Below are 25,057 nucleotides of genomic sequence, written 5' to 3' on the forward strand. Positions count from 1 at the left end.
AAATCAAATAACTTGTCACACATAAATTTAGGACCAAAATGAAATTTCATGACATATTTTAAGAATAAAATAAATACTAATACATATTAATGTATATAATTTTTTTATGTAATATATTGAAAGTAAATAATATAAAGATAAATTAAATTAAAACAATTAATTTTTAATCAAAGAAATAAAAAGGAAAGTAAAAGAAATATATATATATATACTGATTTTGAGATCTGTTTTAACACTATTCTATATCATTATCGAAAATGACCGATTGCATTAAATTTCTTAAAATAAAGATCAAATTAAAATAAATAAAAAATAGAAACCAATTTTACTGCGAAAATGAACATTAATGATATAATTTAACTGATTTCACATCTTTATTTTCGTAGTTTTTGTAAGACAAATAAATTCCGTCTTAGTTTAACCGATTTAAAACCAAATTGTATATGTCAAATTAATACAATTTTCCATTGAATGAAGTAACTAGATCAGTCGCGACTCCAGTTCCTCGGTAAACCAATCAAACCAACAGAAACAATTTCTTTGGATCACCTGTAACTAGGGATGTCAAAAAAATCCGTACCTGTGGGTATTCACGGATAAAACCCGCAACGGGTAGAAAATGGATATTAGAAATGGATACTCGCTACCCACGAGTACGGGTATTTTTGATACCCGCGTGTTAACGGGGCGAGGACGGGTATCATAGTATCCGTATCCGTCAATACCCGTACCCGCTAAACTTTAATTCACAAAAATACCCTAATATATATATATATATATATATATATGTATATGTATATATACATATATATATATATGTATATATATATATATATATATATATATATATATATATATATATATATATATACATATACATATATATATATATATATGTATATACATATATATATATATATATATGTATATATACATATATATACATATATATATATATATATATATATATACATATATATATATATATATATATATACATATATATATATATATATACATATATATTAGTAAAAACCATTCTGAGTCTTCATTCAGTAATGGTGCTCAGATTCCACATCGGAGTAGATTACTTACAAATACAGTGGAGGCATTGATGTGTCTCCAAGACTGGTTATGGACCAACATGGAAGGTAATGAAATTAACACTTTTACTTAGATATTTTAATTAAGTGTTTGTTAGAAATTTTTAATGAACTTCTTATGTTTTTAGGCTCTTCTAGATTAAAATTGGACACATGAAACTTTATACAATGTTGCAAAAGGTGGACATTGATGAAGTTAGTAATTTATTTAATATTTCATTCAAAAATAAACTACAATATAAATTGTTAGTGATTTTTTATTTGTTTGTTTTTCAGGAATCAATCGAAGAAAGTGAGTTTGTTTATCTAAGTACCAGTTATGATCAAATATTTGTTTTTTTAAATATTTATGTAAATACCCGCGGGTACCCGTGGATACCCGCGAATATGAAAAAAATAGACGGGTACCCGCATAACAGATACCCGACGGATATGGATACGGGTACGGGGCAAATATTTATCCAGCGGATAGGATACGGGGGAGGTACTACCCGTACCCTACCCATCCCGTTGACATCCCTACCTGTAACCTATCATAAAAAATTGTTTTTATCCCTAAATTAAATTATAAAATATTTAATTTTTATATTTTATGAAGATAATGTAAAATCAAACAAATAAACATGTAAAATATTTATCAAATGTCAAACAAAATTTCATATAAACTTTAATATAACTTTCATATACCATTTGTAAAAAATGATATTTTATAATAATTTTATGAAAGTTATATATTTTTTAATCCCTAAATTTAAATATAAAAATTAAAATTCATTCATATCTCATACTTTAATACATTTTTACCTCAAATTTAACAAATAAATGAATATAAACTTTCAGCATTTACACCATTTACAATATTTAACACATTTCAACTCAAATGTTAACTTTTAATAATTTAAAAAATTATATCTATTTAAAAATCAAATTATATCAAAATTTGAAATAATTATTATTTTTTTTAATTTTAGATCCATGTTTAAAAACTAAAAATATATTTAACTTTTTCATGAAATAGAAGACTAAATACTTTGTAATTTAAATTAAAAACTAAAAATATTGTTTCATAAATCTTGGAATAACTGTATTTCATGCGGCACATAATCATTAACATACATTACAATTACACGATAGCAGGGGACGAATCCCAAAACTTGGCTGCACCTACTACTCACTTTAACACAACCAGATAAATACAAAAATGATGATATATGACCCCTTCGTATCTTTTCACTATGCTATACTGTGAAGAATTACTTCAAAGAACGGTTATAATTCCAACTTTTTTTTTCCTTTGAAGCAACTCCCTCATTGTATTGGATACAACTCCAAATTTTATAGAGACTCTGGACTAGTGGAAGGTCTGATTCTTGCTGGCATTCGCATACCATATTTCAACGAATTTTTGGGCGTAATGGACATTTTGTTCAAGTCAGGGTTGAAATCAAGATCTTCAACGGTGACCACCATATCATCATCATCAATAATCTCTTCTGTATTCCTGCCAACAAAATCATCATCTGATACTTCACTATCATTGTCACTTACTTCGTCAATGTCATCATCGTACGTAGTTCTGACTTTGGACCAGCGAACAAAATGTGGTCTTATGTAGCTAGTGACATGGGAATAATCAGCATAAGCATAGTAATTAACTAGAGAAACTGTTGAGATCAAATCAGATAAATTCAGGTGAATAAAACCAACCTTTCACTTTTCTTCAACAAACATGGATCAAATGGAAAGAACATGTCGAGTCTATCCATCCCGCCATAAGCCTTGGAAAGATCAGACTCCAGCACATCATTGAAAACAAATGAGTCTGATGCCATGAAAAGTTGAGCAGCCTTTGCCTGTCTGAGAAACTCAACTACTACAGTAGGCAAACAAACCTGGTAGATAAATTCATACCAATCTTTAAAGTTTTGTTTAAGACAGGAAGCGCAATGTATATCAACCATATTAGATTGCTCATTTTATTATTTTCTTGTACAAATGTTTATTGGGAAATTTACCAAAAGAGATTCAGTTATTCCAGATCATTTTATACACAAAATCCTATCACACGTTTATCATTAAAAACCTGACCATGAAAACTAACAAGTCCCTCACCTTCAACGGACTCAATTTATGTTTCCAGATTGCCTCCATGGGCATATTAAGTAGCTGCAATTTAAGCCTAGGAATGTCCATCAAAGATCTCAAGCGAAAACACAGAATATACATGATGGCCTGCACACACCAAAAAAGACATAATGAGGAAAAAATGATAGTGGCTATAACATGAAAAGGCATCACCTTTACAATCCCCCCAACAAAAGGTCAAATGTGATAAGACTCACCTGGCACCCTGAATAAAAAACTTGATGTGCTCGTGGGTTCATATCAAAATCACGTAATTTGCAATAAGCATAGCACCAATCAACCAAGCTGAAATCCCAACAAAAGCCCATAAAATCAATTTATAACAGTTTGTTTATTTGACTACGAAAGAAAAAAAAAAAAAAAACTTATTTGGTCATAAATGAACATTGGATACTAAGGATGTTTTGAAACCTTTGTATGATGGTAGTGACCATTGCAGCAGAAAGGAACTTAGCACGAGACAGATAACTAGCAAGATAAGCAACAGCACTCATCCTGCAACCAAAAAACACAAAACCAATGTCATGTGTTCTTTGAATATGATTATAAGAAAACATTTACAGTTTAATATATACTATTTTATGCACCACAATATTGATTGATTACCAAGATGCGATAAAATGAAAGAACACATTAAGACAGTAAAAACTAGTTCTGCCAACTTTCACAGCCGCATACTTAAGCCTCATTCCAACTATGTAGTTCATCATTAAGCATGGTGGATTCGGTGGATTTAATTTTTTTTACACAAAAAAGTACCTTGTAATAGGGGGATTAACATCATAACTAAACACATCTGCAAGAACCATGGCATATTTCACACCACAACCTTCAGGGTCCAATGCACACGCATAGAACATCACAAACTGGAACAAATATAGGGCATTAATGAGAACACAATTCTCAGAAATAGTGCAACAAGAAACATAAGACAGGTTAGAAACAGTAATGATTAAACAGAAGTACCTGGGTAAATTTTGAGTTGTATGCATTCAATACAGTTCTCTGAAATGAAGGTAGTAGAATATCGAATACCTAATCAAAGATAACAAAGAAGAATATTACGATGAACTCGTTTGATGCACTCTTTGAATATGTAGTGTGTGCCCTGATGTGCACTGCGTGTGTAATTTTATAGATGGCCATACCTCAGCCAAACGGCCACTACTTTGACAGGATTCAAGGTGCAAGAAAGCCAACACTATTAGACTATCTAACTTTTGAACAACCAGGTTGCCTTGCAAATTTTTCCTATTTAACATCTCTGACTGAGATTGTAAAATGAAGCCAATAAACTCATAAGACAACATATTAGGAGTGAACAACTAAACAACTTTACAACACAAATAAAAAACATAATGGACATAAATAAGGCAAGCAATAAAGAGCCGAAGATAGGAATAAAAGATTTTTCCCCTTCAAGCAATCTACTTAAATTGGCTTTATTTTTGAGCTAACCAAATAAACTCAGCTCAGTCATTTTAATTCTCTTATAAATATTCCATCATTAAACCACAACATGAATTTCAAATAAATAATAACAAGCATACCATACTATCAAAATTCTCATCCTCGTCTGTAAATTTACAAATGTCTTCTAACTCCATATCAAATATGCCTCTGGTATCTTCTTGCAAGATTCCATCCCATCCAATTTCCACCTACAACTAGTAAAAAAACTATATGAAAGGCCAAACAACCCAGCTTTTCTTTGACAAAAATGTTCATCAGTTTAACTTACATCCAACTCTAGCAACCTATCCACAAGAGCAGGCAGCATCGTAGAACCAACAGTTTCTCCAACTGCACCACTCTCCAGCTTTAACATATTCTCAACATACATGACAGTCTCCTACAGGCAACAAAAATGTGAACCCTGATGAAAAAGATGTTAAAAATTTTTGACTGATAAGTTAGGACTACACGACCTCTCCATAGTCTATATCAACAAAATTAATGTGCTTCTACATAATATTTTGAAATAAAAAATGCACACTAAAGAGTAAACCAAAATAATTCAAGGACAATGATACAAAGTCTTCATACAGCCTAAATAATTCATAACGCAAAAGTGAACAGTGCCCTTAAGCTAGCCATATATGCAAACAAGGTAAAAATCGTGAACATTTCGTATACAGAATGCAAAATTGACAACAAAAAAATGTATAATGACCAATTGGCATCAATCCAATAGATAAATCATCACATAATAGTAAAACACAACAAATTCACTTAGTATCCTCTAGAGAAAATAGTATGAACTCACAGGTTCATTACTAAAGACACTAGGCATATTCTGGACAACTATAGGAGAAAGTCGCAAGGGTGCAAGAGGCACCAAATCAGCTATATCTTTCAAAGCCGCATGCACCCGAGACAGAACTTTATCTTTCCTATCAATTCCATTCTCTTGTTTTAGAGAATCAAAGATGTAAAAAGGCGGCACAAAATGTTTCACAAGCATTTCCAAACACCAATCAATGTATTTTCCATTGGAAGCAGCCTGCAGAAAAATAAAAAAGTGTCAAATTAACAAAAATTCACAATTAGCTCTGTAATTACAAATATCCAATGGGGATGGAAAAAATTCATGTACCAAAGATACAATGAGTTCCAGAAGTGCATCCATAACCTCAGTTCCATAATTCCAGAGGCTCATTCTTGAAACCTGAACAAAAGTTCCATCAAAATCAATCATATCTACAAATCATCCCCCATGTAGGAAGTAATTTGAAGTCCCAAACACATCACAAAAGACTGCAATAGAATCTTACAGCAAAGAGAAGGGATTCGTGATGAAATGAATCTATAAAGGACACTGCTCCAGAAAGTGCCTTCAAAGTTGTCTGCAGCATTATGATGTAACATTACAAAACTTGATTAGCATAATGGCTTTAGATTTAAGCCATAAAAAATATACAAGAAAATTTCACTGTCATGATCATTAATCAATAACCTACCACAAGTACCGCAACCTCATCAGGACTAAGATTCTTCTTTGGGTGCAAATAACCAACGAGCTCATCATAATTCTCTCTATCACCCTGAGCCACAGCAATCCAGCTTTTATTTCCTTTCAGTAGAAAGATAAAAATTGAATCGAAAGGAATATGTTATATGTTTCTGTTGTTCCTTATCCACAATTTTTTCTGTTCTGTTGGACATGTTAAGGAATAAGCTGTTAGTGTAAGGTTAGTTGACTTTTTTTTTCTCGTTTCTGTTTTGCTATCTTAATTAGGAGTGTTAGAATGTGAAATAGGTAAATACTTTCTAGGGAGTCTGTTGTAGAGCTAAGTCTATAAAACTTGGCCTCTTCCATTTGTCAAGGATTCATAATTAGGCATGGATAATACAAAATAATGTTCAGTCATTTAAAATTTTGCTTCTTTTGTATGTGAGTTAACATCTAGTATCAAAGCCAGTTGGGATTTCTAGCAGAGGGAAGCAACAGATTCAGCCATGGCATTGAACAACTTCATGCAACCTGCAATTCCAAAATGGAATTGGCATTATGATTGTTTGGCAATTCTTTAGGTTGAAAGAATGTTGGAATCTTATAGTTCCAAGGATTCCCAAACGTACACTCGATGCTGTATTTGACAGAGAATGAGAAGAAAACTATGGAGGATCTTAAGTTGAAAGATCTCAAGGAAAAAAACTATTTGTTTCAAGCAATTAATCAAGTTGTGTTTGAAACAATTTTAAAGGAAACGTCTAAGGAGATTTTAGATTCTTTGAAACAGAAATACTAGGGCACCACCAGAGGAAAGCGAGCAAAGAACTAGACCCTACAACATGACAAGGAGATTTTACAAATGAAGAATCCGTTAATGATTATTTCGCTCTAACTCTTACAATAGCAAACAAGATGAGGACGTACAATGAACAAAGGTTTGATCTTAACGTGGACGAAAAGTTAAGAATCTCATAATTTGGATTCCATATGTAGATGAGCTATTGGTACACGAGCAACAAATGAATGGTCCTAAGTCACATAAAGAGCAAGCATTGATAGTTGCACAAGATGAGACAAGTACTAGACGAGGCCGACAAAAGGATGTGTCTCGATGTAGAGCTCCACAAGGAAGAGGTAGACAATCAGGGGACAAAGCTATAATGGAGTGTTATTACTGCCATGAATCACAAGGCAGCAAAGCATATTATGTTGAAACTAGTGAGGAAACAGTGTCATTCATGGCACAACTTTCAATGGACAAAAAACCAGATGCCCAAGACATGTGGTTCATTGATTGGGGTTGTCACAATCACATGACATTAGAAAGAAAGGGTTCTCTTACTTTTTTTTCTAATAATTGGGGAAAATGACTCTTTTCACAATGTTGACTAGGAAGGGGATTGTCCATCTTTTGATTAATGGAGTTATTCATTTGGTTGGTGAAGCATTCTTTAATGCCTGAGTTATTCGCTCGAAAAAGCTTTCTCCTAAGTTCCTTGGTTCATATTAGATCTTGAGAAGGATTGGACCAGCGACTTATGAGATTACCTTACCTCCTCAATTGGCTAATATTCACTAAGTTTTCCATGTCTCCCAACCGAGGAAATATACACCTGACCCATCTCATGTGCTAGAGGTTGAGGATGTGCATGTTAGAGAGAATCTCTTAGTGGAAATGCAGCCAGTTGGTATAGAGGACGGCCAAACCAAACAGTTTCAAGAAAAAATCCATCAATCTAGTCAAGATTGTCTGGGATAGGAGGACAGGTGAATCTACGTGAGAGCTAGAGGAGAATATAAGAGAGTCACTAGAGGAGGATATGAGAGTCATATCCACATCTGATCTCTGATAAGTCTCAATTTTTGTTGTTGGAGAGAATGTAAAACCCACTTTTATTTCAGGATTATAGGCCCAACTTTAGTAAAAAGGACCCAAGTCAGCCCACTTGTTTTCTCATTTCAAAAAACCTTTCAGTTTTCCCGCTCTATCTTCTTCTCTCTACTCTTCACAACTACTGTTCCTTCCCACTCTAATAGAGTTGCAACTATTTCATGAGACAAAGGCTAAATCTCGGACCTCTGCTTCGTACTCCACTAATCAAACCGAACATTTTGTTCCTCCATCTTCTTAGTCCGTTTTGGGGTTGAGGTATTCCTCTCCACCTTGGGCTCTCTCCTCTCCTCATCAAGAGAAGTAACCGTTTCGAGGCAAAGAAAGCTAGGATTTGTAAAGTTTTTGAAAAAACTTGTCAGTTTTTGGTTTTAATTCATGTTTAAATGTCTGGTTGAGTTGATGTTTGTGTTTGTATAGAAATGAACTACATGTGGTTTGATATGGATTTCTGAGTTTGCATGCGAGAGCAAGTGAGAAACTTACTATTCTTGTCCAAGCAAGCAGCCCTCGCCTAAGCAAGAACCACAGAAATTCACCCTTGCCTCTGTTCGAGTTGTCGTCCAGGTGAGAAATTTCTATTTTGAACGAAGAGCAATCTTGCTCACGCGATAAGGTCTCGCTTAAGCGAGAATTTGCAAAATCTAACGATACCCATTGTTTGAGCTCTCGTCCAAACGAGAATGTCTAGTTTAAACGAGAGAACTTCTTTTGCTTAAGCAGAGACTTCTAGCTTGAGCGAGACTGGTACAGAGACGTGTTTCATTACTTGATTTCTACTGTGATTTGTTGTTTTACTTCTCAAGAGTATAATGTATGATGTTGTACATGTATGATGTGGTGTTTTGGGACTGTATTTTATGTTATTGACATGAGATGATAATGTTCCAAGACAACATGTGGACTTGATGTGGAAATTTCATGGAGAAATCCCTTTTGATGGTAAAGTAATGTGTAGTGACTTAAGGGATAAGGTTGCATCCTAACATTCTAATAAATCTATCATACTCATATAGAGTAGTATGATTTATGTAGTGAGAGTAGCAGGAGCAATATGGACAACTTTAGGAGCAATATGGACAAAACTTTATGTTTGATAGAGTCAAAACCCATTAACACAAGTGGAATCCAGAGGTCACCACAAGTGGAATCCAGTGAATCCGATTCCGATTTTATTACATTATCCTTTTGGACAACTGTCATTGTGTAATTGGTATACGCATGTTCTGTTTTATTTATGTGATATTTTATTTATTATAAATTCCTATTAAATGGGATGTCCACATATGATCGGTAGCAAATATAGTCACAAAACTATCTGGGTATGCTTGATAATTCTGAGATAAACTACTGCAAACAGCACACATTGAGGAATTGTTGACTGAGTGAAAAAATTCTGTTTTTCATTATCAGCAATTTTTTTATTCTGTTAACCATGTTTATGAATAACCTGTTAGTGTATGGTAGTTGACTTTTTTTTTTCTAGTTTCTGTTTTGCTATCAACATTTAGAAGTGTTGTTAGGATGTGAAATACCTAAATAATTTTTAGGTAGGGAGTCTGTTCTAGAGCAAAGTCTACAACACTTAGTCTCTTCCATTTGTCAAGGATGCATAATTAAGCACGGATAGTACAAAATAATATTCAGTCATTTCAAATTGTTTTTCAAATTGTTCTTTGTATGTGAGTTAACAAGCTTACCGTTGTGACTGCAACAAGTAGACCTTTGAAGTGACTAACTAGCTGCGAATCACTGTAACCCCCTTTCTCCATTACGGGAAATTCTTCCTTGTTACTTACCCGAACCCCCACCATGCTCTTCCAAAACCCCAAACAGAAACCCTAATAGACCTACCACAAAAACGAAAAAAAAAAAGGTAATCCCAAAATAGCATAAACTCACGGCGCTTAGAATAAATTAAAAACCACAAAACGCAAATATAAAAGAAGCGGGGAACGCTTACAGAAGCGCGTTGGCAACGCTGAGAAAAAAAAAATCGAAGCTCTGTTAACTACAGGTGTGGTAGCAAACGACGGCGTTGCGGAAAAGGAAGGAAGCGCGTGGAAAACGGTTAATGACGCAGCGTTGGCTGCTGCTACCTCTTCCTAGTGAAGAGTTTGGCAATTGCGGCTACGAAGAGGGAACCGCAACAGGGCTTGGAGGGAAGAGAAGCTCGAGTTTATATACGCATCCCTTCCTTTACTTTTCAGCCCAAGTTGGGCTTTCGTGAATACTATTGGGCTGATGTACAAACATGCAGAGAAAACGTTTGGGGTTTACTTCCTGCACCCCCAATATTTCTTCTCCACCTCCAAACTTTTCATAAATTCCAAAACTACCTTTTTAGTATTTTTAAATTTTAAATCAATTAATCTCTATTTTTCTCTCCTATTTAATGCTTCACTTGTTTTCACTCAACCCTAGCCGCCGCACACCCCCCAATCTCTCATCTGCCCCCACTCACCACTCTAACGTGCCTCACTATCGTGCCCCACTCCTTCTAATTTTTTGTCCGCTCTTCCTCTTCCCTTCCCCATTCCTCTCCAACAGGTAAGTAAAGTTATCCTATTGTATATTTTAATTTTATAATTTATTGATTGTTTCTGCCATGTTTGCTATATTTGCTCTATGTAGTTATTATATTTTATTTGAATATAGATCTGTAAAAACACAAAGCTGGAAGTCGTGGACTTCCATAGAACCAGGTTGGAAAGAAAAAAAAATGGCACTTACGGAAGTCGACATCAATACCGGAAGTCGACTTCCGTAGTTAAAACTGAGTTAGTAAATATTGATTTCCGTAAGAACACATGACTTCCGCAGGCCAGTAGTTCCACTTCCGTAGGCGAGTTCCACTTCCGTAGGCGAGTTCCACTTCCGTAATGACGTGTTCCGTAATTTTTTTTACCTAATTTTAATTTTAATGTAAATAATTTTGATATTAATTAATTTTAATTATTATTAATTTTAATTAATTATAATTTTAAAAAAGTAAAATTTAGAATAATTAAAATTTTAGTTATTTACGATTTTGAATAATTTTAATTTTATTTAATTTTATTATTGAGTAAATATAATTTTAAAAAATTATAATTTAAAATAAGAATTTAAAATAATTAAAATTATAGTTATTTATGATTTTGAATAATTTAAATTTTAATTAATTTTATTATTGAGTAAATATAATTTTAAATAATTATAATTTAGAATAATTAAAATTTTAGTTATCAACGATTTAGAATAATTTTAATTTTAATTAATTTTATTATTGAACAAATATAAATTTAAATAATTATAATTTTAAATAATTATAATTTAGATTAATTAAAATTTTATATATTTATGATTTTGATAAATTTTAATTTTAATTAATTTTATTATTGAGTAAATATAAATTTAAATAATTATAATTTGAAATAATTATAATTTTGAATAATTATAAATTTAGTTATTTACGATATTGAATAATTTTAATTTTAAATAATTTTTTATTAAGTAAATATAATTTTAAATAATTATAATTTTGAATAATTAAAATTTTAGTTATTTACCATTTTGAATAATTTAAATTTTAATTAATTTTATTATTCAGTAAATATAAATTTAAATAATTATAATTTTGAATAATTAAAATTTTGGTTATTTATGATTTTTGAATAATTTAAATTTTAATTAATTTTATTATTGACTAAATATAATTTTAAATAATTATAATTTTGAATAATTTTAATTTTAATTAATTTAATTATTGAGTAAATATAAATTAAAATAATTATAATTTTGAATAAAGAAAATTTTAGTTATTTACGATTTTGAATAATTTTAATTTTAATTAATTTTATTGTTGAGTAAATATAATTTTAAATAATTATAATTTTGAAGAATAATAATATATTATAATTTTGAAAATATCCCTCGAACCCACTGATAGTGACAACAACAAAACCAAGATGAAATGCTATCCCTCGAACCCACTGAATCAACTTATCTCGTGTTCAAAATATCTTATAAGTCGTAAAATTATTTGTATAGTCTCCATCACTCATCTCATTTATAAAAGAAGAGAAATCTGAGATGAAACTCAAATTTACTTGTGAATCCATAAAATTTAAAGAAAGATCGTTCATCTTAGATAACTTTAACCACCTATAATCTAACATTAGTAATCAATACCACTTTTTACAAAATAAAATAAATATAAAAAATTAAAATATTCCTCAAACAATTAAATAAATATAAAAAAAATCAAATATACATAAACACTCAGCCATAAAAAATAAAAAAAATTAAATTCAATCAATAAAAATTAAAAATATTCATTCAAAAATATAAAACAAACACACAATAAATAAATAGTAAACTTAAACAAATAATAATTAAAACATACAAAAATATAAACAAAAAATAAATATTCATGTAAATAAAAGTTAAATAAATAATATAAATAAATAATAAATAAAAAATAAAGAAAAAACAAAGAAAAAACAAAGGTTAGCCATCTACGGAAGTGGAGTGGAAAAGTGAAAAAAAAAAAAAAAAGCATGGTAGAACATAGAAAGCATCGGAAGTGAAAAAAAGAAAAACAAGATAAACCACTAACTACGGAAGTGGAAAAAATTTACTCACCACACCACTTACCAAACAAATACTCGACTTCCGGGCGAAATATTCACTTTAAAACCGGAAGTCCACTTCCGTAATACTATAAACATTTACTTCACCGGAAGTCCACTTCCGATTTATTCATACACTTTCGGAAGTTGACTTCCGTTTCACACATACTTCGAAAGTCGACTTCCGTAGAAGGAAAAAAATTATTAAATTTCAATTGTCTCCGGAAGTCGACTTCCGTTTTACATATACACTTCCGGAAGTCGACTTCCGTATATGGAAAAAATAACTTAGAGTTCTGCATGACACTTCCGTAAATAAAAATGACTTCATGAAATATTAAAAATGCACCAACATTTATCTCACACATAAACTTATCAAATATAAACTTCTATTCTAAATAGGCGTACCTCTTTTTCTGAGAAGAAATGAAGCAAATGGAATTTCACACCTCAACCACGAAATTTTTTGCAGTGAAAGTGAAAGTAAGTGTAAGTGAAACTGAAGAGGGGTGCAGGGTATATAAATGACTGGCCGGTAATTAATTCAGGCAGCCAACTAACTCTGTCATTCATAATTACGTCTACCTAATTAAACTTTTTTTATTTATTTAATTTTCCAACGGCATAAATGGAAGAGCATGAATATTTGGAGGTGCAGAAGAAATATTGGGGATGCAGGAAGAAACCCCCAAAACGTTTTTGTATTTATTTGTTTACTTTTACATTTTAATTAATTTTAATTTGTGCATTACATGGAATAAATGTATATTTTATACCATTAATAAACGGTTTTAAATATATACATTATATATAATAAATGATAGTTTTGAACATATAAATTCTAATTTAGATTTATGTACATTAGGAGGTGGTTAGACAAACTAGATAGTATAAAATGCAACTCCCAAACTTTAACTCTGAATGTAAACAGCGATCATGCTTCAAACAAAACAGCCACCTAAAAAAATTGTTAGATGGATCAACGGTGGCATGCCATATTTTGATCCTATTATAGTGCTAATCACTACCCTATTGGTATTCTAAAATAGTAAAATATAATCATGGCGCTATCTCACCCACAAAAAGTTGCAGATGTTTCGTTTTCAATAACTTGTCTCCAACACGCAAGACTCATTCCTCCAAGAAACTTGGCGTTGTCATTGCTCCTTTGACATTCAATCAATTAACTCAACACAATCCCACTTCAACAGTTTTATTTCCAGACGATAGATAAGGCACACACTTGAGGGCCCTTAAAAACTTTGGACAAATGAATGAAAACCGTAAACTTATGAAACAAACTTTGCACACACTTTAGAACATGTTCGGAGTTTGGTATTGTTGTCACAGCTCTACTATCTGAATCATAACTTTTTTCATTGCAGATACAGATCTCTGAAGAATAACACACCAAGTTTTTTATTTGAATATATATACATTCATGTCTCCCACATTGTGTTCTGGATTTCGAGTTTTTTGTTAATTACGTTCTCATCAGCCAACAAAAACAATGAGGGAGGTTGTGATTGTTGCCATTGCTGCCACAGTTGGGAATCTTCTGGTTGGATGGGATAGTTCAACCATTGCAGGTACTCCTATTTTATCAAACATCTTTCTTGTTGTATATCTTATTTTGTTATTCGATCATCACATATAAATAAATACAATAAAATGTTTTATTAATAAATAATTTTATTGATTAAAAATTATTAGTCATTATAATGACCAATTTAATTACTAATTTATAAAATAAAATATTATTTGTTATTAAAATAATCATTAAAAAAATATTATTGATCTCTAAATTAATTATTAATTATTTAGAGACTAATTTTAAAACTAACTCATTTGTATAAACTAATTTAGAAATTAATCAGTGATTAATTATAATTTTTTATTTATAATAATAACTATTTTAATAATTAATAATTTTTTATTTTATAAATTATTATCTAAATTCATCTTTATAACGAGTAACAATTTTTTATTACTGAAAATCGATTAACAAGACATTTTTTTGAAGTGTATTATGTTTCAATTTTACATATCTTATTACGAGATTGAACAAAGAAACATGCGTGCATGCATGCAGCGGGAATGACGTACATAAAAAAAGAGTTCAAGCTGGAGACTAACCCCACACTAGAAGGGCTGATTATGTCGACATCATTTATCACTGGCACCGTTGTTACAATATTCTCTGGGACAGTCTCTGACATGCTTGGAAGGCGTCCTATGCTGATAGCATCATCGATCATGTTTTTCTTCAGCGGTTTGGTGATGCTATGGGCCCCCAATGTTACTGTGGTTCTGTTGTCCAGGCTATTGGATGGAATAGCCCTTGCACTCGCATTAACACTCACTCCTCTCTACATATCAGAGATAGCACCACCCGACATCAGAGGCACTCTCAACACTCTCCCACAGTTTTCCTGCTCCTCGGGAATGTTTCTGGCCTACATCATGGTCTTCTCATTGTCCTTGGTCGATTCCCCAAGTTGGAGAGCAATGCTCGCTGTTGTGTCTATTCCTTCTGTTGTTTACTTTCTTCTAGCCGTCTTTTATCTCCCTGAATCTCCTCCTTGGCTTGTCAGTAAAGGGAGAGTCACCGAGGCTAAGAAAGTTCTGCAAAGACTTCGCAGCAATGAAGACGTTTCAGGTGATATTGTCCCATCTGAATCTTAATCTCTTAAAACATGTTCAACACCATGGCAATTTGAATATTGATTTGGAGTTTGGTTTGATGTATAGGGGAACTGGCTCTGCTGGCTGAGGGAATGAGTCCAGCGGGTGAAAATGCCACTATGGAAGAGTACATAGTAACCCCTGCCAGTGACCTAATGGCCAACAAGGAAGCAGGGAGAGACTGCATAAAGCTCTATGGACCTAACCAGGGAGGAGTTTCAATGGTTGCCCAACAGGTGAGTGGACAAAGCAGCATGGTATCTCGGAGCACGCTAACGTTGTCTCGCCATGGAAGCATTGTTGCTCAGGCTGAAAATCTGAAAGACCCTCTAGTCAATCTCTTCGGGAGCATCCATGATATCAATCCCCCGACCCTTGATTCTGGTGGTTCAAGAGCCATGCTAATGGGAGGAGACACGCTTCACAGCAATGAAAATTTGAATGCTCCGTTGCTTTCAGCACAAGGCAGTGGTGTGGAGAGGGACAAGGGTTTTGGATCGAAGGATGCATTAGGAACAGGGAATAACGATGCCAACCAACTACCTAAGAGCAGCGACATTGGTGGAGGTTGGAAATTGGTTTATAAATCAGGCGATGGTGGAAGAAAGGAAAAGGGGCTCCAAAGGGTTTACCTGCGTGCAGATCCTAATGCTGGATCCACTCAAGGTTCATTTTATGATGGCTATGACATGAATGCAGAACCCAGCGAGTCTTTTCAGGCAGCTGCACTTGTCAGCCACTCAGTTCTCTGCCCTAAGAATATAAACATGAGACCAGAAAATGCTGGCAAACGCACAGGTTTTGGTGGTTTGTCTGATATAGGAGTTAAGCGTGCATTAGGTGTTGGAATTGGACTACAAGTTCTTCAGCAGGTAAAACGTGCATTTCTAATTGGTATCACCATACCCTACAAGCTTGTAGTTAACATATGACCTTAAAAAATTGTGTTTTGCAGGCTGCTGGCATAAATGGATTTCTATACTATGCTCCACAGATTCTTGATCAGGCTGGTGTTGGAGCTCTTCTGTCACATTTCGGTATTAGTTCAACATCTGCTTCTTTACTCGTAAATATCGTTACAACATTTGCAATGCTTCCTTGTATTTCCCTTTCCATGAGGCTCATGGATGTTGCTGGCAGGAGGTAAGCTTCAATTTCCTTGTTGAGCCTTTTCACAATTTCTTGGCTCCATCTTAGCTATGAGTGCAACAAAAACTAAAATGTAACAATGGCATTGTATATTTTGTGATGACAGGGCAATAATGTTATACACAATACCTATTCTGATAGTGTCTCTGATGGTACTAATACTCCGGAACCTGTTTAACATGAGTGCTAACGCGAATGCAATAGTGACTGCATTGAGTGTGATGGTATACGAAAGCTGCTTCTGCATGGGATTGGGTGCGATTCCCAACATCGTGTGTTCAGAAATCTTTCCAACAAGTGTTCGTGGGATATGCATTTCTATTTGCTCCCTTACGTTCTGGATCAGCATCTTGATAGTGACTTCTTCATTTCCCTTCTTGCTCCAAATCCTTGGGCTTTCCGGGGTCATTGGATTATTCGTACTTGGGTGCATCGGTGCGTGGATATTTGTCTACTTGAAAGTTCCTGAAACAAAGGGCATGCCTTTAGAAGTCATCATTGATTTCTTTGCTATTGGTGCAAGGCCTGAATGAAACTCACCATAGGAACCAAAGCCTGAGTTCATCATACACTCAAATACTTGTCTTTACATATCATGGAAAGAAATATTTTTTGAAGTAGTTGTTTTCCATTCCCTTCCCACAATTCTTTAACTGTTCGATGAGAACATGTTACACTTTGTAGCTCACATGATTCAAATTTTCTTTTAAAAGTTTTAATAATTGGTACCAGAGCTTTGGTTAATGCATATTATAGTTGCTCCTTTAGTAATATTGTAGAAATTAACTGAATCCGATTTTGTTATACTTCAAGAATAGAAAACAATTTAACCCTTTACTGTGAAATGCAGATATCTTATTATTTTAGGCACGAATCATGAAATTGAGTTAGGTTTTATCTCTCACTTTTAATTACTCGTTGGAAAACAACGTTGTAAAACAAACCAGAACTTCAGACCGAAGTCTAGGACTCGTTTTTGTCTCTGTTCAAATTCTGTCAACGATTCATAAAAATTCGTTTGGGACTTCACTTATAATTTGTAGAACATGGAACCCATTTTTGAAAACTTATTTTTCCCCACCCAATATATATGAAAACCATTAGCATATGTACAATGAAACCAAATTACTCTATTCTTTTATAATTTAATTTGACATATGTCATAAAATCTTTAAAGCTAGAAAGTAATATTATTAAGTAATTAAATTTAGATGGTGATGTGAATTTTGACATCATTGTGAGGTTTGGTGGTTACAAGAGACATTTGACTATCGCGTATGATAAGAGCAAAACGAGTTGCTGCATAGATGTTGGGTTGTGATTAGTGAAAAAGTAGGAAAAGGTAGGTGAGTGAGGTGTTGACACTAAAGCCAAAGATGAAGGGAGAATATATAAAAGATAACCTAGGAAGGTTAATGGTGTGTGGGACCTGAAAAGAAAAGTGTTTGAAGATGCCACATTTCATAAGCATTAATGCTGTGGAACTCCCATAGTCCCTCCATTAACAAATATCTTGGCTATGAATGGGAATTAGGATAGATGCAAGCTAGAAAGAAAGGGAAGGGCATCTATATATGCTTTCATTGTTGTTCATCTTTTTCTTAACTCCATCAAAATAATAAGCATTTGCACTTCCTTTATGTCCCTTCTTTGTCTTGTCTTCCCTTTTTAACCTTTATGCACCGTTCATTTTGGGCATTCCCTTTTCCTCACCGTTTGTTTAATGAAGATGCAGTGCAGTTCCACACGTAGTGGAAATTAAGCTTCTTGCACAATGCTTCATAAACTAATGGTCATCGTTACCTTTGCATTGCTGCCCATGCATCTTCATCATTAATTCAAATGTTCCTTTGACTCAATTGATTCACCTTATTCTCCTTCACTCACGCAATTGCTACATATGGTATTCTACTAGATCGAACTTCGTTCAAGAATTTCTACACCTTCAAATTTAGGTCAAAGACTACTTCAACCTAGACAAAAAAAAGAAGAAGAAAAAACTAAATAAGAACATTAGTGTTCATACCAAACTTTAAAATGATATTAGTAGAAAAGTAGAATTCAAGTTTAATTCAATTTCACAAAACTATTTTGTAAGTAAAGTTTGTACTTTCTTATATATTATAAATTTGTTTTATTTCTAGTTGATTTGAGATTTTCAACATTTTTTCTTACATAGAAGCATATATATCTCTAATATGGAATTGGACATTAATAGATAGTTTGATAGTGGTCAGAAATGATACTAAATTGAATTCTTTACTGTTTTTTTCTGTGCTATTTCTCTAGGGCCTCTATAATACATTGATTACCATTAATTTTAACGTTTTAAAATATATTCAAAAAAGTTTAAAATACCAATACAGTGTATTTTTAATAGTAAATAGAGAACAACATCACCAAAACCAGTAAAAAATCTGGACTCGAAATGATACAATAGATTCAACAAATAACAAGTTTCACTAGAATAAACTTTAACTCAATGTTATAAAGATTTATACCAATGAACTATAAACTTACCTTATGGTCTATGGTCCATAGATAATGTCCAACAATATCAAAAATTATTATATATAAAAAAAGAGAAAATAATTTTCATGGAGTTGGTTTCTATAAATGAATTATAAGCTTAAATCCAAATTTTCAAAATCATTATTCAGACTTATATGGAATTTAAAAACAAATATAAAAGTGCCACAAAATCAATACGCATTTCAGGTTAGGCTTTGAACTTGGCCTATTTACGGAAGAATCTGGAGTGACGTGTTTTTAGTTAAACTAAACAGTGTTTTATGGACTGAGATGAGTTATATGCAGAAGAAATCAAAAAGCAGGATATATTTGCAGAGACGAGTCGCCACACACAGGAATTTTGAAAACCACTGCGCTGCTTTTGTTGTTTGCACAAATGCATATGTTGTTGCTGGTTTTGTTGGATTACATGCATGGCATGCCCTGTATCTATCTTTTCTACACCTGTCTGTCCACCTGCTTCACCAATTTATTAGATGTTGATTGCTTCAATGTTCACCACATACTAATACCCTCAACATTTTTATTTTATTTTTAGAGTTAAATAAGATTTCTACTTCTATTTTACATATGCAATGAGTTTAATGTGAATTTTCCATATTTTTCTTCCATTCTTTCCAAATAAGCACCCCCTTTCTTAATCGACTTTACATTATTATGAGAAAAAAATATTGATAACTCTTTTTAGTAATAATTTTCCATTTTATTCTAAATATATACCAGTTATCATTTAAATTTAATTAAAATACGACATTATAACAATTTCGTTACAATATTAATAATTATAAAATCATTATATGTGATTAATTGAGCAATTTCAAATTAAACTAAACGATCCAAATCCTTATCCTTCCTTGTAACTAAAACAGGTCTAAAAAAGGTTGAAACAATCATTTATAGGGGAAAAAAAGGAAACAAAAGAAAAACACAATTAGACAGAAAAAAAGGTAGTACTTTTACTCATCCCGCAAAAAAAACCAGACTCTATACAAATTACAAAAGGAAGAGGCTACTCCTAAATTTCAACTAATGATAACAATAACATTAATAAGCATTAAGCTGCGCCAGAACGACGTCGTGTTTTCATGGCAAGAAACCGTAATTACTAACGTGGTTAACAATTACATTACGATTATCATCGGCATTGCAGCCGCCACCGGGCTTCGTCTGCGGTTCGCTGGTTTCGGCTGCGACCGCCGGGAAGTGGCCGCACTTCTGGCAGCGGGCGACGACGAAGGGCGCGCGGCACGAGGGGCACGAGGAGTGCGAAGAGAGCCACGTGTCCACGCACGCCACGTGGAACCCGTGCCCGCACTGCGGCAGCACACGGACCTCGTCGCCGCCGGAAAATTCCGTCAGGCAGATCGGGCACTCCGTCCACTTGCACCGATCACCTTCGCCGGCGTACGTGAACTTCGGCAGCGAATTCACCACTCTCTTCTTCAGTCCCTTGTTCGCCGGCGCCGGCGGAGATCCACCGCCGCCGACGTAAGCTGGTGCCCGACGGAGCCAGGCGCAGCGAGCGATGGCGACGAGGCCCACCACGCAAATGAGGGCGCAGAGGAGCGCTGCCAGGATGACCACAAAGTCGGACTCGACGGCGGCGGCGGCGACCTCAGGAGGTGGCGCCGCCTGGGATTGGAGGAGTCTGAGCCCGCGTGTCATGTGGAAGCGGAGGAAAAAGAGCGTGAAGGTAGAGTTTGACGAGAAGGGTGTTTTACAGAGAGCGAAGAGAGAAGTGCTTGGTTGGTGTGTGACGTTTTGGAAAGTAAAATAATTGTGGTGGGTACTTATAGTCGAGAGGAGAGGGGTTTAGTGTGCGTTTTAGGATAAGGGTGAGTGGTGAAGACTTTGACTTGATAAGAAATTAATAGAGAGAGAGAGAGAGAGAGAGAGAAGTGAAATATTGGAAGCTTGCTATAGTACTTCAAATCTTGAATTCTTTGTTAGGTTTCTGTTTGGCTACTTTGTGAGGTAGATCCATACATTATTAAGATTAAATAAAACCCTTCTTCCAACATCTCTAACCTTATCTCCTTAAACCTAAATTATAATTATCCACAACACAAATTATAATCATGACGTGACGGGCTAATTGCTTATCTACCATGACACCTATTTTTTCTTTAAATTTTTATTTTTCTTGGTTTGCCTTATTAATTTGCACCGTGTTTGGTCGAGAAGAATGAAAATTTTGTAATTATCTTGAACTCTTCGGTTTTCTATAGAAAGCGTAGGTTTGTTCCCTTTGTTTTTATTATCGTATAAAGAAGAAAAACAGGGTTATAATATGGAAGGAAAAGTAACAAATCATTGCAGCCCAGATTGCAAGGACCCGCACTTATTTATCTCTTTGTTACAGTTTCTTGAATGCAATGATGATTGAATTGAGAATAATTAAACTACGTACAGTACAAGTTAATTCATGGTTCAAAGTCAAGAGCATAGTAAGTGTATATATTGCAATGACACGCATGTTTGGAAAGTGAATCTAATCTAAAATTTGCAGCGTTAAAAGGAATTAATTCGCGAGAACGATGAACCGTATCAGTAAGTCTAAAGTTTCGTCTTTGTTGCAGTATCGTAGGAGCTGTCAACTTTTTGGAGCCTACTTTGTGGATGGCTTAAATATAACCATGAATTGCAATTTTGAAGGGACCCTCTGTTTCTAGGAAGAGAAGAAAAGCAATTGAGTGAGTTGGAAGTATTTGTAATGAGATTTTTACGAGGGATGTTGTACGTAGAAAGCAAAAAGTGTCATTCTCAGTTTTTTTACGAGTTAGGTAAGGATGGTATACGCATACGTTGTCCATTTATTGGAATGGTGTGGTTGAAAGAAAACTTTTGAGTTTTTGATAATGATTTTGTCATTTTTGTGGTGCTCACACTCGCAAACAAACACATGCTAAATGATTTAATTAATAATTTGAAGTTTAAGTGTTATAATGCAATTGTGCCAAAACTTGATTGAAAGAAGGTGTCTCCTTATAGTCTTGTCCTAACCAAACTGATCAGAGTGCGCCAAACTCAAATTAATTATTGAGAACAGATTTGATGTTGAAAAGCAATGTGTTACTCGAAATGGGTTTTCTTTTTGAATTTTTTGTATTTAAATTAAAACGGGATTTTGGTCTTTTGTCAAACAGAGAATCATATGGAGTTTTAGTTGAGTTTAAAAAGTATTGTTCTTTATGTAAAGTGGATGCACCAACCTCATCTTAAACTATAGTGTTATGTTTTAACCACTATATGTCACGTCTCAAGACCAGTTTTGCTAATTTATCTGCCAGATTCCATCTTCCATCCAAATTTTCTGTTTTCCCTTTTTTATGAAAAGAATAAAAACTTATGATGGTTGGAGTTTAATTAAAGGTGAGTCTTAGCGCAATATAATAATAAGATTCCTTTTCTTTAATTTTAAATATCATTTTTTGTCAAGTAATGTTTAAATACATAAAGACAAAATAACTTGAAATAAATTATTTTATTTTTTAATGAAAAATAAAACATACACACACTAGAGATACAACTTGAGAAATATTAAAAAGGTAGTTTAAGTTTAAATCATCATTATATACGTAAAATTAAATATTTATAAATGCTTCAATGAAAATTTTACTATATGGGTCGGTTGTCGGTTGATCGATTGATATCATTTTCAAAAAGATTTTTCTTCTATCGTTCGTGGAATTATTCTTATTGTTGGACAATGTAGATAGATGTAAAGTGTATCACAACGATCAACAACCGATCAATTGAGATTACTTTAAAGAAAATTTGCATTTATGCAGCCAACAATGAACGAAAGCTAGTCAAATTTCTCCCCAGCACCAGCAATTGGACTGTCCACAAGATTTTACCCTAGAATCCACTTATGAAGATATGTATAACACTAACATGGGACCGATTGGTTTCCCCTTCCAATTCTAGCAATTGGATTGCCCCCAGGATTCCGCCCTGGTATCGTGTTACGCCATCTGAAGCAGCTTCGTAATTATTGTAAACAGGCCAGTAATCAAGTTTAAAAAGTAATTGGATCATGATTAGGTTAACCCTAATCACAAGTCAGTAAAAAACTATAAATACAAGTCAAAGATATGGTTGTTAGGACTTTTTTTCTCTCACATTTATTACAACATTAATTGTTATAACCGATCGAACCATAGTTGACTTGAGCATCAGAGTCTCTTCTCGATCAGCAACGAGAGAGCCGAACAACCAACACAAGAACCAAACGGACGACTATAGTGAAGAGTTGAAGATCAGACAAATTAATTGTTGTTTTAATGGACACTCAATCCCTAATTCCGAAACAATAACGTTATAGCAGATTAACTGAAAGATCTAACAAATCTTAATATAATAAGTTCTAATGCTATATTATAAAACCAATTTAAGCCTAATTTATTTAAGAAAAAAATCACAATAAAAAAAAAATAGCTTTCACTTATATTGTGTTAATTGATTTTCTTTCCACCAGAAATATGAACAATCTTTCAAAATGGAAATTTGATTCACACTTGATATGTTGATAGCCTTTGTTCCAAGCAATCTGCAGACAGTGAAGGATGGCATGAAATTCTGCACTAATATCAGTAGTAGGGATGGCAACGGGGCGGGGCGGGTACGGGTATCATGATCCCATCCCCATCCCCATAATAAAAATTCATCCCCATCCCCATCCCCAAACCCAACGGGTATACAACTTTTGACCCATCCTCATCCCCACCGGGTAACGGGTATTTTCTTATACCCATACCCATACCCATTTTTTTATTGTTCCATATATCAATTAAATATTTTTTATAAAAAAAATTTAAAAATCACACTAACGGAATCATGATACTATCAAAATATTCAATATTAAAATAACATACTCTTTTTGATTTTCATGATGTCAAATATTAAGAAAAATATTATAATAGTATAAATCTCAAATTAAAGTATCAAATAACAACTAAATAAAATTCAAATAATTATATAAAAGCTAAAAAGTTACACATTACTAAAATTTTATAATAACCAAAATATTTATTAATTTTACAAATGATCAGTGGTTTCATTTGCATTCGATCCACCTACACATAGAAAAAAAATGAAAAATTAGATATGATATAATAATTGAAATTGAAAATTTTAATTACTAGAATATAATGTACCTTCTTCATCAAATTCATTTTCACTCATGAGAACATCTTTTCCTTTTAATTTTTTAACACCTACAAACACCAAATGTAGAATATTAGATGAGAATTCACAAAAAATACTAACAAAAAATATTAATAAATTTGAGTAACTTACCTAGATGGTTTGAGTTCCATATCCAACTTCTTGTACACATCAAAGCCTCTATAGTAATATGATGAAGTCGACTACGGTGAGAAGTTAATATCTGACCACCAGTACTAAAAGCAGATTCAGAAGCTATAGTTGTTATTGGAATAGCTAAAACATCCCTTGCAATTGCTTGAAGGGTTGGAAACTTTAACCCATTTGTTTTCCACCATGATAGGATATCAAATTCTTGTGTAATCGGCAAATTATCTTCTTCCAAGTAATAATCCAACTCTGTTTTCATAACTGTAGTTCTAGATTTTTTCTTTTTTGCCATAAACTCTAAAAATTCATTCGCATCATTATCAGCATCCTTTTCCAACTCCAATGATGTAGCTCTATAAGAAGAAGTTTCATTCTTTTTTGATTGATATTCCAAAACCAAATCATAGCACATTTGACGAATCCTACTAAGTTTCAGATCAAAATCATTACCATACAATTTATAAAAATAATATTCTAACATGTCCATCTTGTACCTTGGATCTAAAACTGAAGCAATTGCCAATATATCATGAATAACACTCCAGTAACTTTCAAATTTCTTTAACATTTGTATTGCCATATTTTGAATGGTTATCTCAGGAGATTTAACCCAATCATTTATTGCAATCTTGATCTCACAAATCTTTGGGAAAAAGATGTTGTC

The 25,057-nt window shown here is 33.2% G+C and overlaps 3 protein-coding genes across 5 annotated transcripts; 1 reads left to right on the forward strand and 2 right to left on the reverse strand.

The window, feature by feature from the left end:
• Positions 1-2,140: 2,140 nt before the first annotated feature.
• LOC114178451 (RNA polymerase I-specific transcription initiation factor RRN3-like) lies at positions 2,141-10,267 on the reverse strand. Of its 3 annotated transcripts, none has more exons than XM_028064368.1 (16): positions 10,059-10,267; positions 9,796-9,945; positions 6,209-6,292; positions 6,023-6,094; positions 5,845-5,916; positions 5,515-5,751; positions 4,990-5,100; positions 4,799-4,909; positions 4,397-4,516; positions 4,215-4,283; positions 4,008-4,114; positions 3,660-3,743; positions 3,446-3,533; positions 3,216-3,335; positions 2,811-2,995; positions 2,141-2,718 (listed from the first exon to the last, which is right to left on the reverse strand). In XM_028064368.1, the coding sequence occupies exons 2-16, from the start codon at positions 9,907-9,909 to the stop codon at positions 2,439-2,441; spliced, it is 1,854 nt and encodes a 617-aa protein (XP_027920169.1). In that variant the 5' UTR covers positions 9,910-9,945; positions 10,059-10,267; the 3' UTR covers positions 2,141-2,438. The 3 variants fall into 3 exon arrangements, with proteins under 3 accessions (XP_027920169.1, XP_027920170.1, XP_027920171.1); XM_028064369.1 differs by having other exon boundaries at positions 2,147-2,604; XM_028064370.1 differs by lacking the exon at positions 4,397-4,516 and having other exon boundaries at positions 2,386-2,718.
• Positions 10,268-10,484: 217 nt separating this feature from the next.
• Positions 10,485-17,261, forward strand: LOC114179620 (monosaccharide-sensing protein 2-like). The gene is made up of 6 exons (XM_028066036.1): positions 10,485-10,645; positions 14,094-14,297; positions 14,801-15,367; positions 15,460-16,265; positions 16,349-16,536; positions 16,649-17,261. The coding sequence occupies exons 2-6, from the start codon at positions 14,219-14,221 to the stop codon at positions 17,073-17,075; spliced, it is 2,067 nt and encodes a 688-aa protein (XP_027921837.1). The 5' UTR covers positions 10,485-10,645; positions 14,094-14,218; the 3' UTR covers positions 17,076-17,261.
• A 2,744-nt stretch (positions 17,262-20,005) lies between these two features.
• LOC114176868 (RING-H2 finger protein ATL8-like) lies at positions 20,006-20,914 on the reverse strand. The gene has a single exon (XM_028062048.1). The coding sequence runs from the start codon at positions 20,737-20,739 to the stop codon at positions 20,158-20,160; it is 582 nt and encodes a 193-aa protein (XP_027917849.1). The 5' UTR covers positions 20,740-20,914; the 3' UTR covers positions 20,006-20,157.
• Between the last annotated feature and the right edge of the window lie 4,143 nt (positions 20,915-25,057).

This window comes from Vigna unguiculata, chromosome 3 (assembly GCF_004118075.2).
Source record: "Vigna unguiculata cultivar IT97K-499-35 chromosome 3, ASM411807v1, whole genome shotgun sequence".
Taxonomy (NCBI): domain Eukaryota; kingdom Viridiplantae; phylum Streptophyta; class Magnoliopsida; order Fabales; family Fabaceae; genus Vigna; species Vigna unguiculata.